This window comes from Leptopilina heterotoma, unplaced genomic scaffold, assembly GCF_015476425.1.
Source record: "Leptopilina heterotoma isolate Lh14 unplaced genomic scaffold, ASM1547642v1 Lhet_217, whole genome shotgun sequence".
In the NCBI taxonomy this organism is placed as follows: Eukaryota; Metazoa; Arthropoda; class Insecta; order Hymenoptera; family Figitidae; genus Leptopilina; species Leptopilina heterotoma.
In genome coordinates, this window is record NW_025110934.1 from 540,923 (window position 1) to 566,940 (window position 26,018).

The 26,018-nt window shown below is 25.2% G+C and overlaps 2 protein-coding genes across 2 annotated transcripts in view; one reads left to right on the top strand and one right to left on the bottom strand.

Moving 5' to 3' along the window:
- The window catches only part of LOC122501820 (splicing factor 3A subunit 1), a 31,323-nt gene extending 19,991 nt beyond the window's left edge, over window positions 1–11,332 (bottom strand). The window contains exon 1 of the mRNA XM_043611583.1: window positions 11,091–11,332. Coding sequence (XP_043467518.1) covers window positions 11,091–11,202 — 112 coding nt within the window. The 5' untranslated portion in view covers window positions 11,203–11,332. The remainder of the gene's footprint in view (window positions 1–11,090) is intronic.
- Window positions 11,333–11,641: 309 nt separating this feature from the next.
- Window positions 11,642–22,759, top strand: LOC122501837 (protein CNPPD1). The gene is made up of 5 exons (XM_043611601.1): window positions 11,642–11,854; window positions 11,940–12,036; window positions 17,975–18,180; window positions 18,329–18,457; window positions 21,817–22,759. Exons 1-5 carry the CDS (start codon window positions 11,810–11,812, stop codon window positions 22,534–22,536), a joined length of 1,197 nt encoding a protein of 398 aa, XP_043467536.1. The 5' UTR covers window positions 11,642–11,809; the 3' UTR covers window positions 22,537–22,759.
- Window positions 22,760–26,018: the final 3,259 nt, after the last annotated feature.

Genomic DNA, 26,018 nt, shown 5'->3' on the forward strand with positions numbered 1-26,018 from the left:
AATTATATATATTCATTTTAATTATTTGTTTTTTAATGTGCCATCCTCTCACAGTTCAGAAGTGGGATTAGGAACTCTTTGCTCTCGTTTTGTTAATATATTCGATAATTTTTCACAACTTATGCAACTTGAAACACATTAGAACTTTAGTGGTTTTAACCGTCTCTCAAAAGGACGCTAAGCTTATAAGTCCGATTAGAGAAGAATTTGACTAATTGTGTTTGAGTAATTCAGTGTAGATAAGAGTGATCTGCAATTTGACAAATTTTTGTAACTGTATGAAGAAAAGAAGAGTTGGAATTTAAGTTTTTTTACATGTGGAAGCTTTGTGCACATGGCGAGAAATTAAACTGCCATTTTCAAATTGAACTCTTTATTCAGTGATTTATGTTAACACCGTGCTATGTGGTCATCGTGCTTTGTGCCTTGATTGGTGATCATTATTTATGTACTGTGATGTTGTGTTAAATTTTTACGAATTAATATATGAGCATTATTTTAAAAGAGAAAAACGTTTAGTTCCGTTCGCAGTTTTACGCACACCGAGATATTTTGAATAAGTACAGTACGCTTTTATTGTGTTCATATTAGTAAACAGTGAATGTCCTTCAACTATTCTTTCGAGTTTACGTTGTGTCGAAAGATAATAATTATCGCCAGAGTTATAAATTCATTATGGCAGCCGATTTAACTGTTGCTGAATTGAAAAGCATTTTACGATTCAAGAAAATTGCCGCTACTGGAAATAAGAGCGAGTTGATATTACGTCTGCAACGGGCTAGTCCAGATGGGTCTTGGATCGAGGAATGGCGGAAGGAAGGAAGACGTGATGATGATGATGATGATGAGGAGGAGGATGATGATCAAGGGAAACATCGGTTGCAAAAAGCTTACGATGACATGAAACGTCAGATGGACGTGATGCAGCAGATGATGATGGCGTTAACATCACAATTGCAGCAAGAGAAAACCCAAGGTTCGTCAGATTCTGTTCTCGGAACCGACTCGAGGGTGGAGTCAAACGTCAATACAATGTTGTTAAATTTGGAAACTCCGACTACCTCTGCGAAGGAAAGCGGGATGCCGATTTTGTTTCCAGTGTCGTCTCCTTATGCTGTCCCAGCCCAGGGCGGAGCAACACAATCAGCACAAGTACCTGTTTATCATACACCAACACTTCCTAATACTGAGGTAAACTCAAGGTTATCAATTCATTCTATCGGTGAGTTATTGGGGACTTTTGATGGAAATAGCCAAAACTTTGAAACATGGTCGCAACAATTACAATTGGTACGAACGACATATAATTTGAGCGATGACACTGTAAGAATTTTGATTAGTAGTAAACTTAAAGATAAAGCTCTTAATTGGTTTCATTCACGTTCGAATCATTTGTTGATGCCAGTAACAATGCTCATTGAGGAAATGAGAAAAATGTTTTTCCCCTACCTTAGTCGAATTGAATTGAGAAAGCAATTCGAAAATCGTATTTGGTGTAAATCAGAATCATTTAGTGAATATATGTATGACAAAATTATTTTAGCAAATAGAGCAAATATTGACGAGATAGATTTAATTGATTATTTGATAGAAGGAATTCCCGACGAGTCATTACGAGATCAAGCTCGCATGCAACGTTTCAATTCTAAAGAAAATTTACTTCAAGCGTTTGAAAAAATTTATTTAAATAAAAAATCAACTGAAATAAATAAAAGTAAAGATTATCAAAAAGATTCGAATAATTACAAAGCAAGTAAATTTGATCAAAATAATAAAGAAAATAAAAATGATTCAAGTAATAATAAGTCTTTTGATAAAAGTAAAAAACGGTGTTATAATTGTAACATGTTAGGTCATATGTCTCATGAGTGTAAAAAAAAGCCGAGACAGAAAGGTTCGTGTTATCGTTGTGGCTCGATGGAACATACGATTGCAAAGTGTCCGGAAAGTAGTAGTAGAAAAACGAGTAATATAGAGATCACAAATGTTGACGTTAGAAAATTAGATAATTCGGAATTTTATCCAGATATTTTATTGAAATTCGAAAATGAAGAGGGCAGTTTTGAGGCTCATCTTGTCGCTTTGTTGGATAGTGGAAGTCCAATTTCATTTATAAAAAATAAATTTGTAAACCCGGATATTGTAGTACCGTTGGGTGAATCGAAGCTTGAGTATCATGGCGTTAATAATTCGAAATTACATATTTTAGGGAAAACAAAAGCCGAATGTGAAATGAAAAATGTTGTTAAGCAAATTGAATTGTTGGTAGTAAATGACGAAACAATGTCGTCACCAGTAATCCTAGGGCGTGACGCATTCAGGGCTTTTGGATTAAGTATTTCGAGTTCGCAGTGTTTTGAAGAGGAAAAAGATAACCACTTAATGGAAATAATGAATATTGAAATCGATGAATTAAAAATAGAAGATAGTTTAAATATTAACCCGGATATTCCACATAAATTTAAACAACAGTTAAAAAATGATTTTTTTGAAATTTATTTACAATCCGAAAGACCTGAAATGCCAGAAATAGAAACAACCCTTCATTTGAAATTAAAAAGTCATAAAATTTTTCACTGTTCGCCACGAAGATTATCTTATACGGAAAAAATTGAATTAAAAAAAATAATCGATGATTTATTGAAGCGAAAAATTCTTAGACCAAGTAACGCCGAATATTCGTCAGCCATTGTTCTTGTTATAAAAAAAAACGGTAAAATTCGAATGTGCATTGATTATAGGATTTTAAATAAATATTTAGAAGCAGATAATTATCCTTTGCCATTAATTGAGGACCAAATTGACGTATTGAAAGGAAAAAAGTATTTCACCCTATTAGATTTGAAAGATGGATTTTTCCATATCAAAATGGCTGAAGATTCAGTTAAGTATACTTCTTTCGTTACGCCGTTTGGGCAGTACGAATTTTTGAAAATGCCGTTTGGATTGAAGGTGGGTCCGAAATATTTTCAAAGATTCGTCAACATGGTCCTCAAAGAGCTAATTGATGCTGGCGATGTAAGTGTATATTTGGATGACATTATGATTGCAACAAAGACTCTTGAACACCATTTGATTATTTTACGAAAAATTTTTAAACTTTTAGTTAAAAATGGCCTCGAGTTGCAATTAGCAAAATGTAAATTTTTTCAAACAGAAGTTGATTATTTGGGGTACAAAATTTCAGAAAGGGGCGTGCAACCAACGAACGAAGGTCTGAAATCGATAAGAGAATTTCCGGTCCCGAAGGACATACGAGGAGTTCAAAGTTTTCTGGGTTTAGCATCGTATTTTAGAAAATTTATCGAATCCTTTTCGTTGATTGCAAGACCTTTATATGAATTACTAAAAAATAAAACTCAATTTAGATTTGGGGAAGAGGAAATTAAAGCATTTAATGAGTTAAAGGAGAAACTTATAGATTCGCCAATTCTCGCAATTTACGATCCGCACGCAGAAACCGAGCTTCATTGCGATGCGAGTTCACACGGTTTTGGTGCGATTCTGATGCAGCGAGGTGCCGATCGTAAGTTTCACCCAGTTTTCTATTTTTCGAAGCGTACTACGGACAGTGAAAGCCGTTATCACAGTTTCGAATTAGAAATGCTCGCAATTATCTATGCTTTAAGAAGATTCCGAATTTATTTGCACGGTTTACAATTTAAAATAATAACAGACTGCAATTCTCTTGCTTTGGCTTTAAAAAAGAATGAAATTAATACGAGAATTTCGCGTTGGGTACTCGAATTGCAAAATTATAATTACACTACTGAACACCGATCGGGAACGAAAATGACTCACGTTGACGGACTCAGTCGTTGTGATTTTGTCGCGATAGTTCATGATAACACTTTTGAATCTAATTTAATGATTGCTCAAAATCTTGACGAGAAAATTAAAGTAATTAAATTGCAACTCGAGAAAGCCGAAGGTAAATATTTTGAAATGAGAAATGGAGTCATTTATAGAAAGAATAATGGAAAGTTATTATTTTATGTACCTTCAGAAATGGAGAAAAGCATTTTGTTTAAGTACCATGATGAGTTGGGTCACATTGGTGTGGAAAAGGTTGTAGAAATAATTCACAAAAGTTACTGGTTTCCGGAATTGCGAAAGAAAGTAGTTGATCACGTGAGAAATTGTTTTAAATGTATTGCTTACAATCCACCCTGTGGAAAAAGCGAGGGAAAAATTCAAAACATCCCTAAAGGTAATCAACCCTTCGAAATGGTTCATATTGACCACGTGACGATTTCTGATGTACGCGTTCCAAGTAAGAAATATATTTTGGTTATAGTCGACGGCTTTTCGAAATTTGTAAAAATGTATGCTACAAAGACGACTACATCCAAAGAAGCGATTGAAAAACTAAAGATTTATTTCCATTACTATAGTAAACCAAAGATTGTCGTATCAGATAGGGGCACGTGTTTTACCTCTAAAGAGTTTACTGATTTTTTGAATGAATTTGACATTCAGCATGTTAAGGTAGCCACGGGTTCTCCACAGGCAAACGGGCAAGTGGAGCGATTTAATAGAACAATAGCTCCTATGCTTGGCAAATTGTCGGAAATAGATATCGGTAAAAATTGGACAAAAACTATTGCTGAAATTGAATTTGCTTTGAATAATTCGGTACATAAGACCACAAAGGAAATTCCGAGTGTTCTTTTATTTGGAATATCTCAACGAGGTAAAGTACACGATCCCATATCTGAATTTATGAATGATTGCGTTAATAGTGAGAGTAGATGTCTAGATTTGGTACGTGATAAAGCGAGTGAAAATATTACTAAGCAACAAATACAAATAAAAGCTCAGGGCGATAAAAAGAAAAAAAATCCTGTTAATTACAATGTTGGCGATTACGTAATGTTAAAAAATTTCGATGCGACAACAGGAATATCTCCTAAACTAAAACCAAGATTTAAAGGCCCTTATGAAATAATAAAAGTGTTGAGAAATAATAGGTACGTTATAGCAGATATTCCTGGGTGTCAAGCAACTCAAAAGAAATACGAAGGAATCTGGGAACCCGCGAATATGAGATTGTGGAGAAGGGGACTAGATTAAAAAATGTAACTTATTTAAATTTTATTGACAATTTTACCTGTGTAAAAAATAGAGAAAACAGTGTTCGAGGGCGAACAATTGTCAGGATTGGCCGAACTGTAAGGATGCGGTCATGAGTAGTGTGTGTTGTCTGTTTGTTTGTGTGCAGAATGATTGTTTGTGTGTTTGTCTGATTGATATGTGTGTGATTGTGACCAAAATTGTAAAAGGAGAGATAAGAGTAGTCTGTACTTCGGTGTGCGTGCGAACGGTTGTACTTAGAAATTACCTGACATTAAATTATATATATTCATTTTAATTATTTGTTTTTTAATGTGCCATCCTCTCACAAACTAAATAATTTTTTATTTTTTATCAATCAAACATTATTTTAATAGGTTTTTTAAATAGTTTTTTTAATCAATAAAACTAAGGAAAATATATTTTACGATTTTTTGATTATTTTAATACTTATTGTTATTTAAAAAATGTTTAAAAACAAAAATTCAAAAATAAGGCTCGAGAGATCGATAGAGAATTTAATTACGAAGATTTAGAAAAAAAGAAAAAGCGTTTTGGTAAAGAATTGTGACCTGTAGAGTGATTTGAAACGAAACTTGCGCCGCCATAAGTGAATACATGCACAAGTCCCAGCACGCCGCGCTGGACACTTTATTTTTTTTCTCGTAAAGTTATTGTTGTCCCATAATTAAATTTACAGGAAGTATTCTTTACTTTATTGACAATATTTACCAAAAAAAAAATTTCAAATCGAAGATATATTTTTTTCAAAATTTTAATTCAAAAAATTTTTTGAAATTTTTTTCGGGCAAAAAAAATTTTTTTTTAAAATTTTTATTTTTTTCTTTAAAGTACTTCTTATTATGAGTATTTTCCAAAAAAAATTATCTTAATCGGTTAACAAGAAAAAAAGTTATGTGCCTTTTTTGAAAAACCGACCAAAATTTTGAGTAAGAGGTAACTCAAAAAATTTTGAAAATTTTGAAAAAACTTTTATACACTTTTATTCCATGTATAAAAAGGAACAAATTCTGAAAGTATTTTTAATATTGCTAAAATCATCGAAAATTCGTATGATCACTTGGCGTGGAATTGCTCATTAGGAAAAAGCAAATTTAGAGAGTTTAATATTCAATAATTATCTAAAATTTTAACTGAAACTCATATTTAAATCAATTTTTATTAGAAAATTCTACAAGAATTTAATTATTTAAATACGAAAATAAATAATTTATTAAATAATTGAATGTTTCTCAAAAATGAATTCTCATTAAGAAATTTTATCAAAAAATTTTTAAATAATTGAATTCTTTTGACGAATTTTAATAAATTTTTTAAAAACGTTTTCATTTTTCGAGAAATTTGATTGAAATTGAATTAAAAATAATTGAATCTCTGTAAAAAATTTGATTATTTATCAAAATAATGGAATTACTGCGAAGAAATTTATAAAAAATTGGTAAATAATTGAATTCTTATAAAATTTTCGTTATTTATGAACATTATTAAATTTTTTTTTAAATTGAATTCTTTTGGGAAATTTTATTAAAATATTAGATATTAAAAATCATTGAATTGAGAAAAGTTTTTGAAAATAATAAAAATTTTGCGAATAACAAAATTTATCGGATTCACTTAAAGTTCGTTTTTAATGAGAAATTTTATAAATTAAAAATAGAGCATTTAATTTGTCGGACTTTCTTTTAATTTATCAGATTCAGTGATTTTTGGGATGAATGTGGTAAAGTTTTAAAATGATTAATTATTCAGGGTGGTTACAAGATTCAGTTTATTAATTTCCCTGACAATTTACTGACATTAAAATTATTTTCCCTGACAAAATTCTTTTCACAGGAAAATATGAAAGTTTATGGTAAATGAGTAAAATTTATGAAATTTAATAATTTCTAAAAATTACAATTATAACCCTTCCTGAATTCAAATTATTTTCTATAATTTCCAACTAAACTTCATCTCTAAATCAATTATTTTAAATAATTTTCCGAAAGTTCTTTGAGAATTAAATTATTTAAATACGAAAATTCAATTTTTTATAATAATTGTAACTGTTTATGTATTTTTCTTAAGTTTATTAAGGAATAATATTTTCAAAAAATAAAAATAATCAAATTTTTGAAGAATTTGAATTATAAATGTGACCATGATTTCTCCGAAATTTTAATAAGTCCAAAAAAGTAAATTTTTATTTGCTTTATTCGAAGATCTTAAAAAATTGTAATAAAAAAATTTCTAAGAATTAAGTACAGTACCGTCCGAAATTGTCAGTCCACCCATTTTCAAAGGAATGACAAAAATTTTTTAACATAAAATTCATGAAAAGTAAAATTTTTTTTGGTTTATATTTTGAAAGACGATAAAATTTTGAAAAGAATAAGACTTTACAGAAGTCATTTGGCCAAAATTTGTAGAAGATATTCTTAAAAATCGTCATTTTCAATGTTTTACAAAAATTTGAATAACTTCTAAAATAATGAATGCTTTTTAATAATCTTAGGCTTATTTTAAAGACCATTTTCTACAGAATAAGAATTACTTATAGGCATTAACCTGTAATTTTTAACTTGGAATAAGCATGACGTCAAAGTTGGACAAAAAAATTCAAAAAATTTGAAATAATATTATTAAAAGAAAAATAATTTTTGAAATTCAAACATATATTTTTTTTTAAATTTCTTGAAAAATCTACACCATATCATGTTTTATATATGTTCTAGAATAGTTTTTAGTACAAAAAATTGATTTCAAATTTTTCCAATTTTTTTGTCTAATTTTGACGTCATGCTTATTCCAAGTTAAAAATGACAGGTTAATGCCTATAAGTAATTCTTATTCCGTAGAAAAAGACCTTTAAAATAAGCCTAAGATTATTAAAAAGCGATCATTATTTTAGAAGTTATTTAAATTTTTGTAAAACATTGAAAATGACGATTTTTAGGAATATCTTCTACAAATTTTGTCCAAATGACTTCTGTAAGGTCTTATTCTTTTCAAAATTTTATCGTCTTTCAAAATATAAACCAAAAAAAATTTTAGTTTTCATGAATTTTATGTTAAAAAATTTTTGTCATTCCTTTAAAAATGGGTGGACTGACAATTGCGGACGGTACTGACGGTACTGCGGACGGTAGTTTTCAAAAATATTATTTTAATCTAATTTTTCAAATGCAATTGAATTTCTTAAAAGAGTTTCTGTAATATATTTAAAAAAAACTAATTAATTTCTTGATGAATTTTAATTAAATATTTTGAACATGATTTTTTTCTTCAAAATGTTAAAAATAATTCTAAAAGTTATTATTTTTTCTATGTATTTGAATTCGGAAATATGTAGTTGAAAGTAAGTGAAACTACTAAATTTAAAACAATTATAGAAGCTAATTTTCATTAATTTTTATTTTTAAATTTAAGTTCAAAGATTTTTCATTAAAATTTTTGATAATTCAATTATTTTGAAAATTTACAATTAAAATTCTTCAAAATTTCAGGGCTCGGATTGACTTTAAGACTCAAAAAAAGTCGCATAAATTCACAACAAAAGTCACGAAAAGTCGCATAAAATTTCCAAAAAAGTAGAAAAAAAGTTGCATAAAATTCTAGAAAAAACGACAAAAAGGAAACACGAGATTGTCAAAAAAATCACATTTCTCAACAACACATACTTTAATATCAAACAATCCGGAATAATTTTATAAATAATAAAATTCTTCTCCTAAATTCAATTATTTAAAAAAAATTTTAATAAAAATATTGTCAAAATTTCAATTATCTTTATAAATAATAAAATTCTTCTCTGAAATTCAATTATATTCAACATTTTTTTTAAATTACTTGTTAAAATTTTATAAATAATAAAATTCATCATGGAAATTTAATTACATATTTTCAAAAGTTCTGATAAAATTCTTTACAAAATTCAATTATCTTTAAAAGTAAGAAAATTCTTGTCAGAAATTCAATTATTTTCAAAATTATTTTTTTAAATTCTCCTTAAAATTTCAATTATCTTTATAAATATCAAAATTCTTCTGCAAAATTCAATTACTTTTAAAAATTTTTAAAAAAAATCTGTTCAAAATTTTAATCTTTATGAATAATAAAATTCTTCTCTGAAATTTAATTATTTGTAAAAATAATAATAAAATTCTTGTCTAAATTTCAATTATTTTTATAAATAAAACAATTCATCCTAGTAATTCTATTATTTTCAAATTTTTTTTTTAATTTCTCGTCAAAATTTTATTTATCTTCATAAATAATAAAATTCATCCTGGAAATTTAAAAAGTTCTGATAAAATTATTTGCAAAATTCAATTATCTTCAAAAGTAAGAAAATTCTTCGCAGAAATTCAATTATTTTCAAAAATTTTTTTTAAATTCTCCTCAAAATTTCAATTGTTTGTAAATATCAAAATTCTTCGGCAAAATTCAATTATGAAGAAATCGATCACTCTGAGTCTTCGACTCGGAGCAATCCATGTCTTCATGTTTTATAACAATTTTTTAGAAGTTGTTTAATTTCAAAAAGGTTTGAATTTGAATCTTTTGAAGAATTTTATTTCCTATGGAAAAATAATAATTAAATTAAAATAATAATTAAAGAAAAAAGAAGTTATTGATGTTTTCGAAAAATTTGAAAGAAATTTGTAAATAAATGTAACAGAACATTCTTTTGCACTAAAACTTTTTCCTTTAATTTTCTAAAAATTTTGAAAGTTTCAATTTCTAATTGACAAATAGAATTTATAAACATTTTTTTCCATTAATTTCTAAAAAACTTTTAAATTTTATTTAAATTATTATTAATTTTTTTAATTATTATTTTTAATTATTATTAACTTTTTATTTTTAAAATTAAAGCAATTGTAATTAAGAAATAGAAATGATGCAAATTATTTCCTTATGTAAATTGAGAATTTCCTACAAAAATATTAAGAAACGGGATAATATGTTATGTTTTTTTTTCCCAATGAGAAGAATGATTTTGTGAACAATATTGTGTGTATTGTGTTTACAAAAAAAGATTTCTGCTATTTATAATTTAAGTCGAAAAGTAATTGAAAAATTTGAAAAAAGTCGATTAATCGTTACTAAAAAAAATCTCGAAAAAGTCGATTAGTCGCATTTTTCACAAAAAAGTCAAAAAAAGTCCTTAGAAAAGTCGAAAAAAGTCGAAAATGTCGCACAATCCGAGCTCTGAAAGTTGATTTTCAAAAATTCTAACAAAATACTTTAAAAAAATTAATTATTTTCAATTAAATTTTACAAAATTTCAATTATTCAAAATCTTTTTATAATTGTATATTTCAAAAATTTAAATAGAAAAATGATTAAAAAATTATTTTTGAAAGATTTGTTTACAGTTATTTTTTGCACTATAAAAATCGAAATGAGTTACATTTAATACTAAAAAATATGATATTTTGTTGCAATATTTGAAAGAAAAATCGAGAAATTCGCAAATTTTTAAAAATAAGTGGAAAAAATCTCAATTTTCTAAATTTCCCTGACTTTACTGACATGTGCTGATTATTGCTTTTGGATTCGCTATTTTGAATTTAGAAAATCAAATTTTAAATTTATAATTAGTATCGAAATTTATTAAAGTTTTATTTTAGAAACTTTAAAGTTAAAAGTTTTTTAAAGTTTAAAGTTTTGTCAAAATAATTATTTATCTAAAAATTACTTAAACTAAAGTGGCTTCAAATTGTTTAGAATAATTTGTCCAGTTAAAGAATAATTATAATCGAAAAAATATTTCCCTTATAAATCATTGATCACAAGCGTTGTAGACTTAAAATATATACATATAAAAATTGTTATGAATTTAAGGTTATGATTAATTACTTATACGACAAAATAATTTAGTTCTCCTAATTAATCCATTATTCTATAAATCGTGTCATAATTTCTCTGACGGGCGAATTATTCACATTGTTAACACATGTACTTTCAAATTACTGTCAAATAATGTATATTGCACATAAATAAAAGGATACTTCTAACCTCCGGAGGAGGATAAATAATGCCAACTATGGGCTGTGAAGCTGGTGCTGGCTCTTCCAATTCAGTTTGCGGAGGCTGCGGTACCGCAACTTCTTGTGCAGGCATTTTTTTAGTTTGCTTTATAATTAATAATGCATTTAAGACATCGACATAATTTATAAAAATCGAAAATCACAAACTATCACCGTACGTATACATCGACGACAACAGTAACCGCCATTTTATACAGGGTTATGCAACTCAATTCGAACAGGGATGGGTTGCATACATAGGCAAATTTTAAATTTCGTTCAATTTACAATTAGTTTCAACAGAAATTATCAAATTAAGGCCGCAGTCCCATGGCAGCGTTTTGCGTTGCGTTGTAATGAGAGAGAATGCAGCAAACGTATATTTGCGTCTTTTTCTCTCCCATTACGACGCAACGCAAAACGCTGTCATGGGACCCAACCCTAAATTGCAAATTGTCAATTGTGAATTTGACTTAATAAGTATTACGCGTTGCGTTTTCTCTTGAGGTGTGTAGTCTCCATAATATTGTTTTCCTTGCATTGCGCATACGTCTCGTGCGAACAGTCAAAATGGCAGGAATTTTTCTGATAGTGGATTAGTTATTGGTTATTTTTAATTTTTCAGTAAAAAATTAAAGCTACATGTACCTTTAATTTGAGGGTTTACTAATCTTTGTATTTTGTTATTAAAGTTTTTGAAAATGCCGAACATGTCTAAGGGCAGGAAGTCACAAACAAAGTTTAAAGTAAGCACATTATTTAATTACGCAGATGTTGACAAAACAATATATATTTTCCCTTTATTTTGCAAACCTAATAATGTTTCTTTAGAGTTTTAGAGGGAACGATGAGTTTTTATCTCGCATTTCAAAAACCCTTTACTATTCTAAACGGCCTGTTACGGATTGTCTTAGCTTACCAGTCACAGGTGAGTAATACACAAATAGGTATTATAACCTTATATAAAGATTAAAAATAGCACATAAAATATATCTAAAATTAAATGTTAATGTAATATCAAAAAACCACAAAAGTCAACCGTTTCAGAATTTCAATTTTTTAAAATGTTAATTACTGTAGATCACTTTGCCGAAAAATGTTCGATAAGTCAAAAGATGCTTCTCAAAGAGCGCTATAGAAAATTAAAGAATAAAAAGCGTATTATTTCTTTCTTTCAAAGTATTTTTATTTAAATTTATTCTTAAAAATACAACAGAATATTTATTTTTAACTGACAAGGTCAAAAATTGTGAAATTTAAAGGTGGCCAGGTTCGCTGTATAAAGATAAACGGTACAGTGATTATCAGTTTAAGGGTAAAAATAAAGAAATCGGCAATATGTGCCTAACTTTTTTAATTAAAAATATAAAATCTTTAAAGTGTTGAAAAAAATTTTCTTTTTTCTTCGTTATGTTCTAAAATATATCAAAAATCATAAAGCGCAAGATCTAGGAACACTTCTCTGCTTAATAAAATTTTTTCTAGAAATCACATAATATTTAATCCAATTTTCATATGAAGAAATTATACCAATTATACCGAAGAATTCAATTAAAATTGTTTTAATTGATTTCCTGCAAAGAATTTTAATATTTATAAAAAAAATTGAATTCTTGCGAAGAATTTTATTATTTATAAAAATAATTAAATTCTTACGAAAGATTTATTAAGATTTTAAAAAATAATTGAATTTATTTGAAATGTATTACAAATTGTTTTTAAAAATTGAATTCTACCGAGGAATTTATTTGAAATTGTTTTGAAAATAATTTAATTTGTGCAACGATTTTACTATTTATAAAAATAATTTAATTGTTAAATTAAATTTAATAATTTAAGGATTTATTAAAATTTTAGAAAATAATTGAATTCTTTTGAAAATTTTTATAACAAATTAAGAAAAAAATTTAATTCTTTCGCGAAATGTTTTTTAAAACAATTCATTTCCTGAAAATAATTTTACTATTTATTTATAAAAATAATTGAATTGTTTAGAAGGTTTTTTTAAAATTTTAGAAAATAATTTAATTCATTTGTGAAATTTTATTTAAAATTTTGTTAAAAATAATTGAATTTTTGCCAAAACTTGTACTATTTATAAAAATAATTGAATTGAATTGAACTAGCGCGCGTAACATTTGCTAGTGTATTATAATTTATAGTTAATTTCGTTTTCTATAAAATTTTTATAATTAAATAATAAAATTATGCAGCGTCTTAAACGCATTAATATGAATATCTGAAAATATTATTATTTGATATCTAATGAAATATATTTTAGAAACTTTCTTTCTATCTTTCATAACGACTGGCTGACAAAAATAATAAACTCATGAATTTTTGTTATTACTCGAAAACTTGAATTTAGTTTCTATTGCACATTTACACAAATAATGTACACATACTAATTTTATGCGTTAAATACGATTTAAAAATATTCGCTTTAAAAACAAAACTTGAGGAAACGATGACACAAAGCAGATGAAACCGGATCCATATCAAATCATGAACGCAGTCCAATGATATATTGGGAATTATTTTCACAATAAGATATGTTATTCTACTCGAAAAATAAAGAAATACGTATTTTTTTAATTTTTGATACGATTTTCTTTGCACTTTTTACGAATATTTTAAGATTTTAGCAAAAAAATAACTTTTTTACATTTTCTTCTATAAAATTGCGTAACTTGCGTAATTTTCAACCGTTTTTATTGCTCTTGGGTTCATTTTTTTTCCTTTTCTTATACTCTTTTATTAAAAATTACGCAATATAAAAAATAATGAAAAACAAGGATAAAAATTCAACTTTTCAAAAAATAAAAATTTTCTCAAAAAGGCAATCTTTTTTTTCTCCAAACTTTCAGGATTTGTAAAGTATTTAACATAAAAATATCATTTGGTATTTTTTTGTTTATTAAGAGAAAAAAATTGTTTTCAATTTTTTACTGAAAATTCTAAAATTTTGCAACTTTTCAGGTTTCTATACTTGTAGCTACGCTTATTTTTTAATTTTTAACATCATTTTGAAAAATCTTGTGAAAAGTAAAGAATATAGATAATTAACAATAATATCTAACATTAAAAAAACAAAAAACGTTTTCAAATTTTTATTTCATATAATTTTATTCGCTAGAATATAATTGTAGCAGAATATTTAAAATTTAATCCTTAGGACGTGAGCTTGAGAGAATTTCCATTAAATCGATTATTATCAAAGTTGTAGAATTTTTATTCGTAAGAATAGAAATGGGTCACAAATTGAATATGATTGAATTTTAATTGTTGCGAAAAGTTGTTTGGCAGAATTTAAATTACACTGAATATAAATATAAAAAAATATTAATTTAGTAGAAAGAAAACTAGAAAGAATTTTAATTTAGTTGAATATTTATTCGTTTGAATTGTAATTTTACAGAAGCGTAATTAAATAGAATCTGAGTATTGTCGAAAAACTTTTTAATAGAAATCTACTTCATCAGAATGTGCATGTGTTCGAATATTAATTAATTTGATAGAAATTGAACTTGATCGAAAATTAAATTTTTATCCTTATTTTTCATTATATTTTATTTTGGATAATTTTTCATAAAAGAGTATAAAAAAAGTGAAAAAATGATCCCAAGAGCAACAAGAAATATTAATTTAATTTTAATTTAATTTCAATTATCTTTATAAATAAATAGCAAAATTCTTCGACAAAATTCAATTATTTTCAAAAATTTTATTAAAGTTCATTACAAAAATTTCAATTATTTTCATAATTAACAATATTTATCACACAAATTCAATTATTTTCTAAAGTAATAAAATTCAATTATTTTAAAAAATTTTAATAAAATCCATTGCAAAATTTGAATTATTTTCAAAAGTAGGTAATAATATTCTTCGCAAAAATTAAATATTCTTCAATATCTACTTTTTTCATCAAATTTACCAAAAGAATTTAATTATTTAAAAAAAAAAATTTAATAAAATTCTACAAAAACTTTTAATTATTTTCAAAAAATAATAAAAATTTCACAAGAATTTCATTAATAACAATTTTTTTTTATAAATTTCTTCACAATTATTCAACTATTTTCATAATTAATAAAATTTTTACAGGGATTCAATTATTTTCGTAAATAATAAAATTCTTTTTAGGAATTCAATTATTTGCAATAGAATTTTAATCGAATTCCTCGAAAAAATTCTTAAAAATTTTATTAAAATTCGCCCAATGAATTTAATTATTTAAAAATTTGTTGATAAAATTTTTAATAGGAATTCAATTCCAAGCAACATTCAATTATTCAATAAATTATTTATTTTTGTATTTAAATAATTGAATTCAAGGAATTTTCTCATAAACATTGATTTAAAAGTAGATTTCAGTTAAAATATCTTAGATAAAAATAATTGAATTCTTTCGAAGAATTACATTAAAATTTTTAAAATAATTGAATTTTATTAAGACATTTTTTTAAAAAATTGTCTTAAAAATAATTGAATTTCTACCAAAAAAAAGTTTATCAAAACTTTTTAAAATGTTTGAATTTCTGCTAAAATTCCGATATTTTTGAAAATAATTGAATTCTTGCGAAGAATTTTATTAAGACTTTTGAAAAATAATTGAATCTCTGCAAAGATTTTTATTATTTTACGAAAATATTTAAATTCTTGCGAAAGTTTTTATTAAAATTTCTGAAAGTAATTGAAGGTCTGCTAAGAATTTTGTTATTTTTAATTTATGCCAAGAATTTTAATAAAATTTTTAAAAAATAATTGAATTCCTGTTAATTTTTTACAAGAATTTAATTATTTTTGAAAATTTTAATAAAATTTTTCGCAAGAATTCAATTATTTTCATAAATAATAAAATTCAATGCAGAATTTCAATTATTTTTAATACAATTTTAATCGAATTTTGTCGAAAAATGTAATTATTCTTAAAAATTTAATTAAAATTCGTTGATAGAATTTAATTATTTGAGAATTTGTTGATTACGATTTTTTATGGGAATTGAATTTTAAGAAACGTTCAATTATTAAGTATATTATTTATTTGCATTTTTACATTTAAATTTGTATTTAAATAATTGAATTCTAGTAGAATTTTCTAATAAAAATTGATTTTCATTTCATAAAAATGAATTTCTGTCAAAATTTTAGATAATAATTGAATATTAAAAGCAATATAGCGTGAATTTTTAAAAAATAATTGAATTTTGTCATTAATTTTTTTTGAAAAAGTTTAATTGAGTTTTTTAAATATTATTTTTAGTTTCTATTTTCTAATATTTATTTAATTAAAGAATTTACAAATAATTGAAATTTCGTAAAATTGAATATTGTAAAGAAATGAATTTGAAAATTGTCAGAGAACTTTTTTGAAAATTATTAAAAATAATCGATATAAAGAAGAATTTTAGATAAAAATTCTGAAAAATAATAATTTGAATTGATAATGATTTTAATTATTATAAATTATTTTTATTAATAATTATTATTTATTATTTTTATTAATAATTATTATTTATTATTATAAAACATGAAGAAATTGATATAACTCCGAGTTATATGGATAGAGTATAAGAGTCGAAGACTCGAAGTTATCGATTTCGGTTTGCGCCCATTCGCCCGAATCCACGCGCCCGAATCAGAAATCCCGAATATAATTTCGCCTGAATGATAATTCACCCGAATCCAATTCCCCGAATGGTTTTTCCCGAAGTCATTCGCCCGAATAACATATTTGCCCGAAAAAAGTAAATATTAATAAATATAAGAATAAAAATAAAGAAATTAAAGAAAATTAAATTTTAAAAATTCAATTGTTCCAATAACTCGAAATGTACTGATTAAACTTCAGGGCGAACAAAAAACAATTGATCATTTGTTTATGAAACCTCCAAATTTCCTGTCAGTCTATATCAATTTAATTGGTTTTTTGTGTTGAATTGTTGATCGAAATTATTAGTGTATTTTAAAATGGATTAAACGTTTTACGCGATAATCTATAACTATTATTTAAGGGGTTACGTACACTTAGGATTTTCAAAAAATCGATTTTTTTTAAAATGCATTTTCTAAAAGTATACCATTTCAAAAGTATTCTCTGAAAATTTGAGACAAATCGGACTATTATTTATGGAGATATAGAATTTTGAATGGAGCCGTCTTAGCCATTACTGTGGCTAGGCGGCGGGATTCAAAACTTTGAACTCGTTTTTCTCAAAACCATGTTTTGGGAGTCGGTGATCACTGTAACTTGAGAACTGCTTTACCGATCGGTTTGAAATTTTTACCACTTATTTGTTATATAATTGGCCGGTACTTGAACGAAGGATTTTTTTTTTGACAATAATTTTTTTTTATAGCTGAAAATGTGAGTAAAATTTTGGTTAAAAAACAATTTTTGACTTTCAACATCCGCCATTTTGCAAAAAATCAAAATTTTTCAAATCCCTTCGTTCAAGTACCGCATTATATCATTACCTAACGATTTTTGGTCCGTAAAGTCCGTATTTTTAAATACTTTCACTGCTTCGAGCCCTGATATTGAAGTGTGGAAATTTTTTTTATATTATATAACAAAATGGCGGCGGTAAATTTCATATTCAAAAAAGATTTTTTTACGGCCGGAATAGTTTTTTGAAAAGTTTAAGTCCTGGAACAAAAAACAAAGAATACTGTAAACTTTGGAAGTACTTATGGATTTTTTAATTGGATGTAAACTTTATTTTTTATAATCAATTTATGGCTTATTTTTTGGCAAAAAATCGATTATAAATTTACTCAAAAAGTGCGCCATTTTTACAAAAATGGATATTACGAATATACCGTGTGATTATTTTAACCAAATTAATTATAAACTTTTACAGAATTTGCAGCAGAATTATTTACGGGAGTGAAATGTGGTAGAACTCTTGAAAGATTAGATGTTGAAGAAGCCAGTCGAATTTCTCGAAATGCATGCGTATCACCATGTTCCTTTGTTTTGGCGCTCTTATATATTGAACGATTAAAGGATTGCAATGCAGAGTACCTCCAACGAGTTGCACCTTCGGAACTCTTTCTTGTTACACTTGTAGGTTTTTCAAACAAATGTTTTATAAACAGCTTTAGATTTTGGAAAATTGTTGTAAACTCTTGTTTCATATTAAAAATTAAATTGAATTTTTTTTTTATAAATTTCACATTAATTTCTAAATTTTAATTAATTTTTGTACTTCTAGATGGTAGCAAGTAAATTTCTGCAGGATGATGGAGAGGAAGACGAAGTTTATAACGCAGAATGGGCAAAATCTGGAGACTTAACAATTCAACAAGTGAATCTTTTGGAAAAAGAATTTCTCAGTGCAATCGTAAGTATTGAAAGACATTGAAATATAATAGAATTCAATTTTTTTCTCCATTATACAAATTTTGCTTTACATCTCTTACAACCTTAAACAGGTACTGTTTCAAGAATCCAATTCTCAGATTTTTCAAAGTTTATTTTCGATCTAAATTTTATTCTATATTAATAAAGTTCAAAACATACAGATTTACATACTATTAACTACTTTTTTTACGTTGTGCTACTATTTGGGTACTTTTTTTAGTTTTCCGCCACTAAAAGCTACTATTTCTGTTTTTTTAGAATTTCCACTACTTTAAATTCGCTAATACTAGAAATCGAAAAATTATTCTCAAAAATTATAAAATCAAATTCTTTAAAACGATTCAATTATTTTCAAAAAATATTCGAAATTCAATTATTTTCAATATCTAGTAAGACTTAAATTATTTTCATAAATAATAAAATTAATCGAAGAATTTCAATTATTTATAATACTATTTTAAATTAATTAATCGAAAAATCCAATTATTTTTACAAATAAAGTTTTCCACAAGAATTCAATTATTTAAAATAAAATTTTCATAATATTTATTATATTTGAAAAAAAAATTAATTATTTAAAACAATGTTTATAAAATTCTTATGAAGAATTCAATTAATTTTCAAAAATAACAATATTTTACACAGAAATTCAATTCTTTTTAAACATTTTAATAACATTTTTTCGCAATAATTTAATTATTTGTATAAATATTAAAATTCTTCTCAAAAATTCAATTATTTTTGAAAATTATAATAAAATTCATCGCAGGATTTTAATTATTTTTAATACAGTTTTTCAGGAATTGCTCAAAAAATGTAATTATTCTTAAAAATTTAATTCCAATTCCACGAAAAAATCAATTATTTAAAAAAACGTTTTTTTAAATTCCTTTTGAAGAATTCAATTATTTACAAAATTATTAGAATTTTCACCGGAATTCAATTATTTTCAAATATTTTAATACAAATGTTCGAAAGTAATCAATTTTTTTTAAATAGAATTTTAATTAATTTTTTTTTGAAATAATTCAATTATTCTTTTAGATTTTAAAAAAATTCTTCCCAAAAATTCAATTATTTACATAAATAATTCTTCGAAAGAATTTAATTATGTAGATAAATAAGAGAATTATTCCCAAAAATTCAATTAATTTGAGGCATTTTAAAAAAAACTCTTTCCAAAATTCAATTATTTTCATAAAAATTTAATAAAATGCCACACAGACATTGAATTATTCTCAAAAATTTTAATAGTATTCTTTGTAAAATTTAATTATTTTTAAAAACTTTTCGCAATTCAATGATTTTTCAATATCTACTATTTTCATAAAATTTCCAAACAGAATTTAATTACAGGGCTTGGATCGTTTTTAAGACTCAAAAAAAGTCGCTTTAGTCGTAAAAATTCACAACAAAAGTCACTAAAAGTCGCATAAAATCTCCAAAAAAAGTCGCATGAAATTTTAGAAAAACGACAAAAAAGAAACACGAAAATGTAAAAAATGTAAAAAAAAATCACATTTCTCGACAACACATACTTTAATTTCAAACAATCCGGAATAAAATTTAATAAAATTCAAAGCTAAATTTTAATTAGGTATTTTTTACATTTTTTAAAAAATTCTCTTTAAAAATTTCAATTATTTTTATAAATAATAAAATTCTTCACCAAAATTCAATTATTCTAAAAAATTTTAATAAAATTCTTATCAAAATTTCAATTATCTTTATAAATAATATAAAAGTCATCCTAAAAATTCAATTATTTCCAAAAGTAATAAAATTCTTTTAAGAACTTCAATTATTTTCAAAAATTGTTTTAAATTTCGCGTCAAAATTTTAATTATCTTCATAAATAATAAAATTCATTCTGAAAATTTAATTATTTTCAAAAGTTCTTATAAAATTCTTTGCAAAATTCAATTATCTTCAAATGTAAGAAAATTCTTCGCAGAAATTCAATTATTTAAAAAAATTATTTTTAAATTCTCGTTAAAATTTCAATTACATTTATAAATATCAATATTCTTCTGCAAAATTCAATTACTTTAAAATTTTTTTTTTAAATCTGTTCATAATTTCAATTATCTTTACAAATAATAATATTCTTCTCTGAAATTCAATTATTTGCAAAAATTTTAATAAAATTATACGCAAGCATTTAATTATTTTCATAAATAATGAAAATTTCACAGGAATTCAATTACTTACTTATTTTTTATAAATTTCTTCGCAATAATTTAATTATTTTCATAAAAAATAATTAAAAAATTTTTTTTTATAAAGTCTTATAATATAAAATAATGATTTTATCACTCGGTCATCTTTAATTGTAATAAAACATGAAGGCATCGATTGCTCAAAGTCGAAGTCTCGGAGTGATCGATTTCTTCATGTTTTATAACAATTTTTGATAAGTTGTTTAATTTCAAAAAAGTTTGAATTTGCATGTTTCAAAAATCTTAACTCCTATGGAAAAATAATTATAATTAAATATTTATTTAAAATAGAAGTTATTGATGTTTTCGAAAAATTTGAAAGAAATTTGTAAATTGAAATGTAAATTATTTCCTTATGAAAATTGAGAATTTCCTACAAAAATATTAAGAAACGAGTTAATATGTTACGTTTTTTTCCCTAAAGAGAAGAATGATTTTGTGAACAATATTGTTTGCAAAAAAATTTCTGCTATTTAAAATTTAAGTAGAGTAATTGAAAGATGTGAAAAAAGCCAAATAGTCGCATTTGACAAATAAAAAACATTTCGAAAAAGTCGATTAGTCGCATTTTTTCACAAAAAAGTCGAAAAAAGTCGAAATAGTCGCACAATCCGAGCCCTGTAATTATTTAAAATTTTTTTGTAAAAATCTTCGTAAGAATTCAGTTCTTTTCATGAAATTAGTCGAAAGAAATCAATTATTAGAAATAGCAGGATAAGTAAGAAGTAAATATTTTTGATGAAAGTTAGGAAAAAGTCAGGAAAATAAAATATAGAATTGAATTTTTGTCAGTTTTGTGAAGTTTCTGAAATGAGTTTTTTTGGTCGTCAAGTTTAATTTTTCGTTATCTACTTGTTTACTGCCTTTTTTTAGTTTGAAAGCTACTTTTTGCTACTATTTTAAAATTAATTATCGAGTGCGAAATCTGAGATTATTTTCCATCATTCTAGAATTTTTATAAACCTTAATTTTATTAGCGAGAATTGAAAAAGGCATTAAATTTTTCTTCTTATGGTTTTAACTGCTACTTTGATAAAAAAAACAATTTTTTTGTATCTTCTAGATTTTTCAGAAATATATTTTAAATGTATACTTAATTTTCTACTTTTTTTGCTTTTAGGACTGGAGTGTTTTTGTTCACAATAAAGATTTCTGGGAGAGACTTCACAAGTTAGAAAGTGATTTGGCGTATAAAGAGGGAAACAGACGCGGATGGTTTTCTTATACCGAACTGAATTGTTTAATAAATACTGTTCAATTATTCCCTGTGATACAAGCTTTCCTGAGTGTTTCCACGGTCTGCCTCGCTGCTTATGTGGCAGGTATAGCAACAATTTTAGGATCAGTCATGCTCGCAAGTCACCTGCCAGGAACGGTCTTTACATCAAGACGATTGTCCCGATGCAATAGTTTGTCGTCTGACGTCTACTACAAAGGTTTCTCGGAATGTGAATCTTCTAATTTAAAAACGGATTCGGAAATTCTCCTACCAACAAACAATACTATCCCCACCATGGTGTACAATAATTCTCATCTTGAAAACATTGCTTCAAATGATCCAGATCTCGTGGAATTTCCTACCTGGGATCACTGGTCAGAATCCACTGGAACATTTCTCTCAAACTTAGACTTACAGGCAGAATCAATAAAGAATCACAACAAAGTTTTCCAAGATGTCAGTGAATTTTATATAAATACGGAACCTCTCGAGGCGGATTTATTTTTACCCAATAAGGAAGAATTAGTTACTATTTTCAATCGAAGAGAAGTTGACGATCGAGATTTTAAATTGTCTTTACAAAACTGGAGACATTATGTGAGTTTTATTTCTCCGCGGTAGAAAAAGAAACATTTTTATTTTAGTAATATTTTAATAGTTGTATGAGAACTTAAGTCACCTGCTAAATTATTTAAAAAAAACGAAAGCATATGTAAAAAATGTGTATATTTTTTGTACGAACTGTCAGGCCGAAATAATTTTGCAAGTAAATATATTGGTAATTGTAACAAAAAAATTGCCTTAATTTAATATATGTAATAAAATTTACATTAATTCCAGTAAATATTGTTGAAAAAAAAATCATTTTTCTCCCTTGCATGTACCAATAAATTTTCTCCTTCTCGCTTTGCTTTAGAAATTGTACGAAAGAAATTAATCTAGTAATTAATTTAACGGGACATTTTGGTCATTAATTTCGAGAAAATTACACCTATATTTGTAACGTCATATCTGCGATTCTAATTATGCAAAAGTCTTGAACATAGAATTATTTAACGGAAAATTTTATAATCTTTCCAAAACTATCTTAAAAAACTTTCTACGTTAATTTTGAACAAAGTTATCAACATTTAAAGAATTTCATGCTTTTAATGCCACTTTGGAAAGTGGTCTCTCAATTTTGACCGATAGTGTAACCAGAATCAAGAAAATCTGAAACCGATTTCAACTTAAGTCGTATTGGATAAGCCGGTTTGAATTTTTAAAATCCAAAATCAGATTCTGATTCAGCGACCCCCAAAAACCCCCGGCGAGTAACAAGTTTAAATTAATTTCAAAAAATTGTTGGCCACCATATTGGATCCGCCATTTTGAATTTTTATAAACTAAGATCATATTCAGAATCAGCGGCTCCGAAAACCCCCAAATAACATGTTTCAAGGAAATCCGAACAATTTACAGGACTCGGATTGTGCTACTTTTTCGACTTTTTTCGACTTTTTTGTGAAAAAATGCGACTAATCGACTTTTTCGAGATTTTTTTTTAGTAAAATGCGACAGAAATTTAAAAAAAAAATTTTAATTTAAAGGAAAAAGTTCTCGGAGCAATCGATGTCTTCATGTTTTATAATAATTAAAGATGACCGAGTGATAAAATCATTATATTTTATATTAATATTATATAAGACTTTATAAAAAAAATTTATAAATTATTTTTTATGAAAATATATGAATTATTGGGAACAAATTTATAAAACATTAGTAAGTAATTGAATTTTGATATTTACACACGGTGAGCTTGGATGAAATTCAACCCAAAAGTCATGACCCTTTCTGGTTTATTTTTGATATTATTTAAGTGATGTCTAATAATCATTTTAAGATAAAAATTAAAATAATCGTTGGAGGGAAACTCAAATTATATTGATTTTTTAATTTTTTTTCTAGGTTATTGTACATATTTTCTGAAGGATAATGTTTTAAACAATATTTATTGCTTCAAAAGATATCTTTTAACATTAAAAAACATTCTATTTAGTAAAAACAATATTTTAATATTTATAAAGCTAAAAAATTGTCGAAAAAGTCGAAAAAGTGTGAATTTTTTCGTTTTTCTGAAAATTACTCTTTCATAAGTCATTAAACACTACTATTATGCAAATGTAAATTAAAGTACATAAAATTTCCTGGAAAACTAAACAAGAAAAACTATTCTATCTATTGTCGTTACAGAAATATGATGATTTAAAGTTCGTTTTTAATGAAAAAGTAATTGAAATTTGTCATTAAGTCCAGTTTCTTTGGTGAAATCTTTTTTTCTGGACCTTACTTGAAAACCATATAATAATAATTATGTTTAAAAAAGTTTAATTTTAAACAATTTTAAATAAATAAACTTTTTATTGAACTAACAGAAATCATGTTCATTTATTTTAGAAAATTCAACGAAATTCCATTAACGATTTTTAATTTAATAGTATATATGGGTGATTCTCCCGAAATACTCCTTTTTGTGAGTTACAAACAGAAAAGAAAAAAAATTATTATTTATGGATTAATGCAGTCAATTATATTGAGCTTTCAAAAATCTACCACCTCTATAGCATGATCATGCTAACTTTTAGCTTTTAAAGTATATATTTTAAATTAAAATTTACAAAAAAATTAAGAGGTTAAAATTTGGCGCCGGCGTTTTTTATTATATATATTTTTCTATTTACAAAAAATTATTTAAAAATTATAATTTATTAATATTATCTATAAATTTTATAGATTTTGAAATACTTACAGTTATCAAAAATCTCTTTAAACAATTGTCAAAAATTATTTTTCATACATTTTAGGTTCACTTTTCACTGGCAGTTTGTAAACAACCGACAATCATATCAATTTTTAATTTTTATTCAAAAAAGTGAGAGGAATGACGGGTGAGAGGAATGACGATTTCAACATTTTTTAATTTTATTTAATTGACAAATAATTTTCCTCCAGCTTAGAATGCCCTATCATGTTTATAAAGGATAACTTTATGTGAAAAAAATTTGCGATCAATTTATATATATTAATATTGTTTTTATTAGGGGTGAGAGGAATGACGCTTTAGGTTGTGAATCTCTGCTTATGTCTCAATTTTAATTTTTTTAACGCAAAATAATGACATTTTTTAAAAAGTAACTTAAGAAATTAATATTAGAGATGTTAATTTAAATATTGATCACAATAATTAATCAATATCTCTACCCACAGCAAAAATATTGGATAATATTCAACGAGTGAGAGGAATGACGCGGTACTACATGACAAATTTCATTTTCTATATTTAAAAAAACTACACGACATATTTTATTTATATTTTTGAAAATTATTCTTAAATATCATAACTTTTAGAAAAAATTAATAAAGTACCAATTTTCATGTTTTAAATAATTGTTTTACCTATTGAAAAAATGAAAAGCACTTAGATGACAGGTTAGAAAATCGATTTTGAGGTGGTAAAATATTTTAAAAATGTATTAAACAATAAAATTTTACAACTTTTTCTTGCAGAACATTTAGAAAAAGTGATAAAATAGGGAAATATGACTTGGTATTTTCCCAAATGATTATAATTATTTAGAAAATCTTGATTACATGCAAAATGAGGTTTTTTGGAGAATCACCCATATATTTAATATATTTAATAGTATATTTATTTAATAGTAGTGTTTAATGACTTATAAAAGAGTAATTTTCAGAAAAACGAAAAAATTCACACTTTTTCGACTTTTTCGACAATTTTTTAGCTTTATAAATATTAAAATATTGTTTTTACTAAATAGAATGTTTTTTAATGTTAAAAGATATCTTTTGAAGCAATAAATATTGTTTAAAACATTATCCTTCAGAAAATATGTACAATAACCTAGAAAAAAAATTAAAAAATCAATATAATTTGAGTTTCCCTCCAACGATTATTTTAATTTTTATCTTAAAATGATTATTAGACATCACTTAAATAATATCAAAAATAAACCAGAAAGGGTCATGACTTTTGGGTTGAATTTCATCCAAGCTCACCGTGTACAAAGATAATTGAAATTTTGAGGATTTCAATTATTTATAAT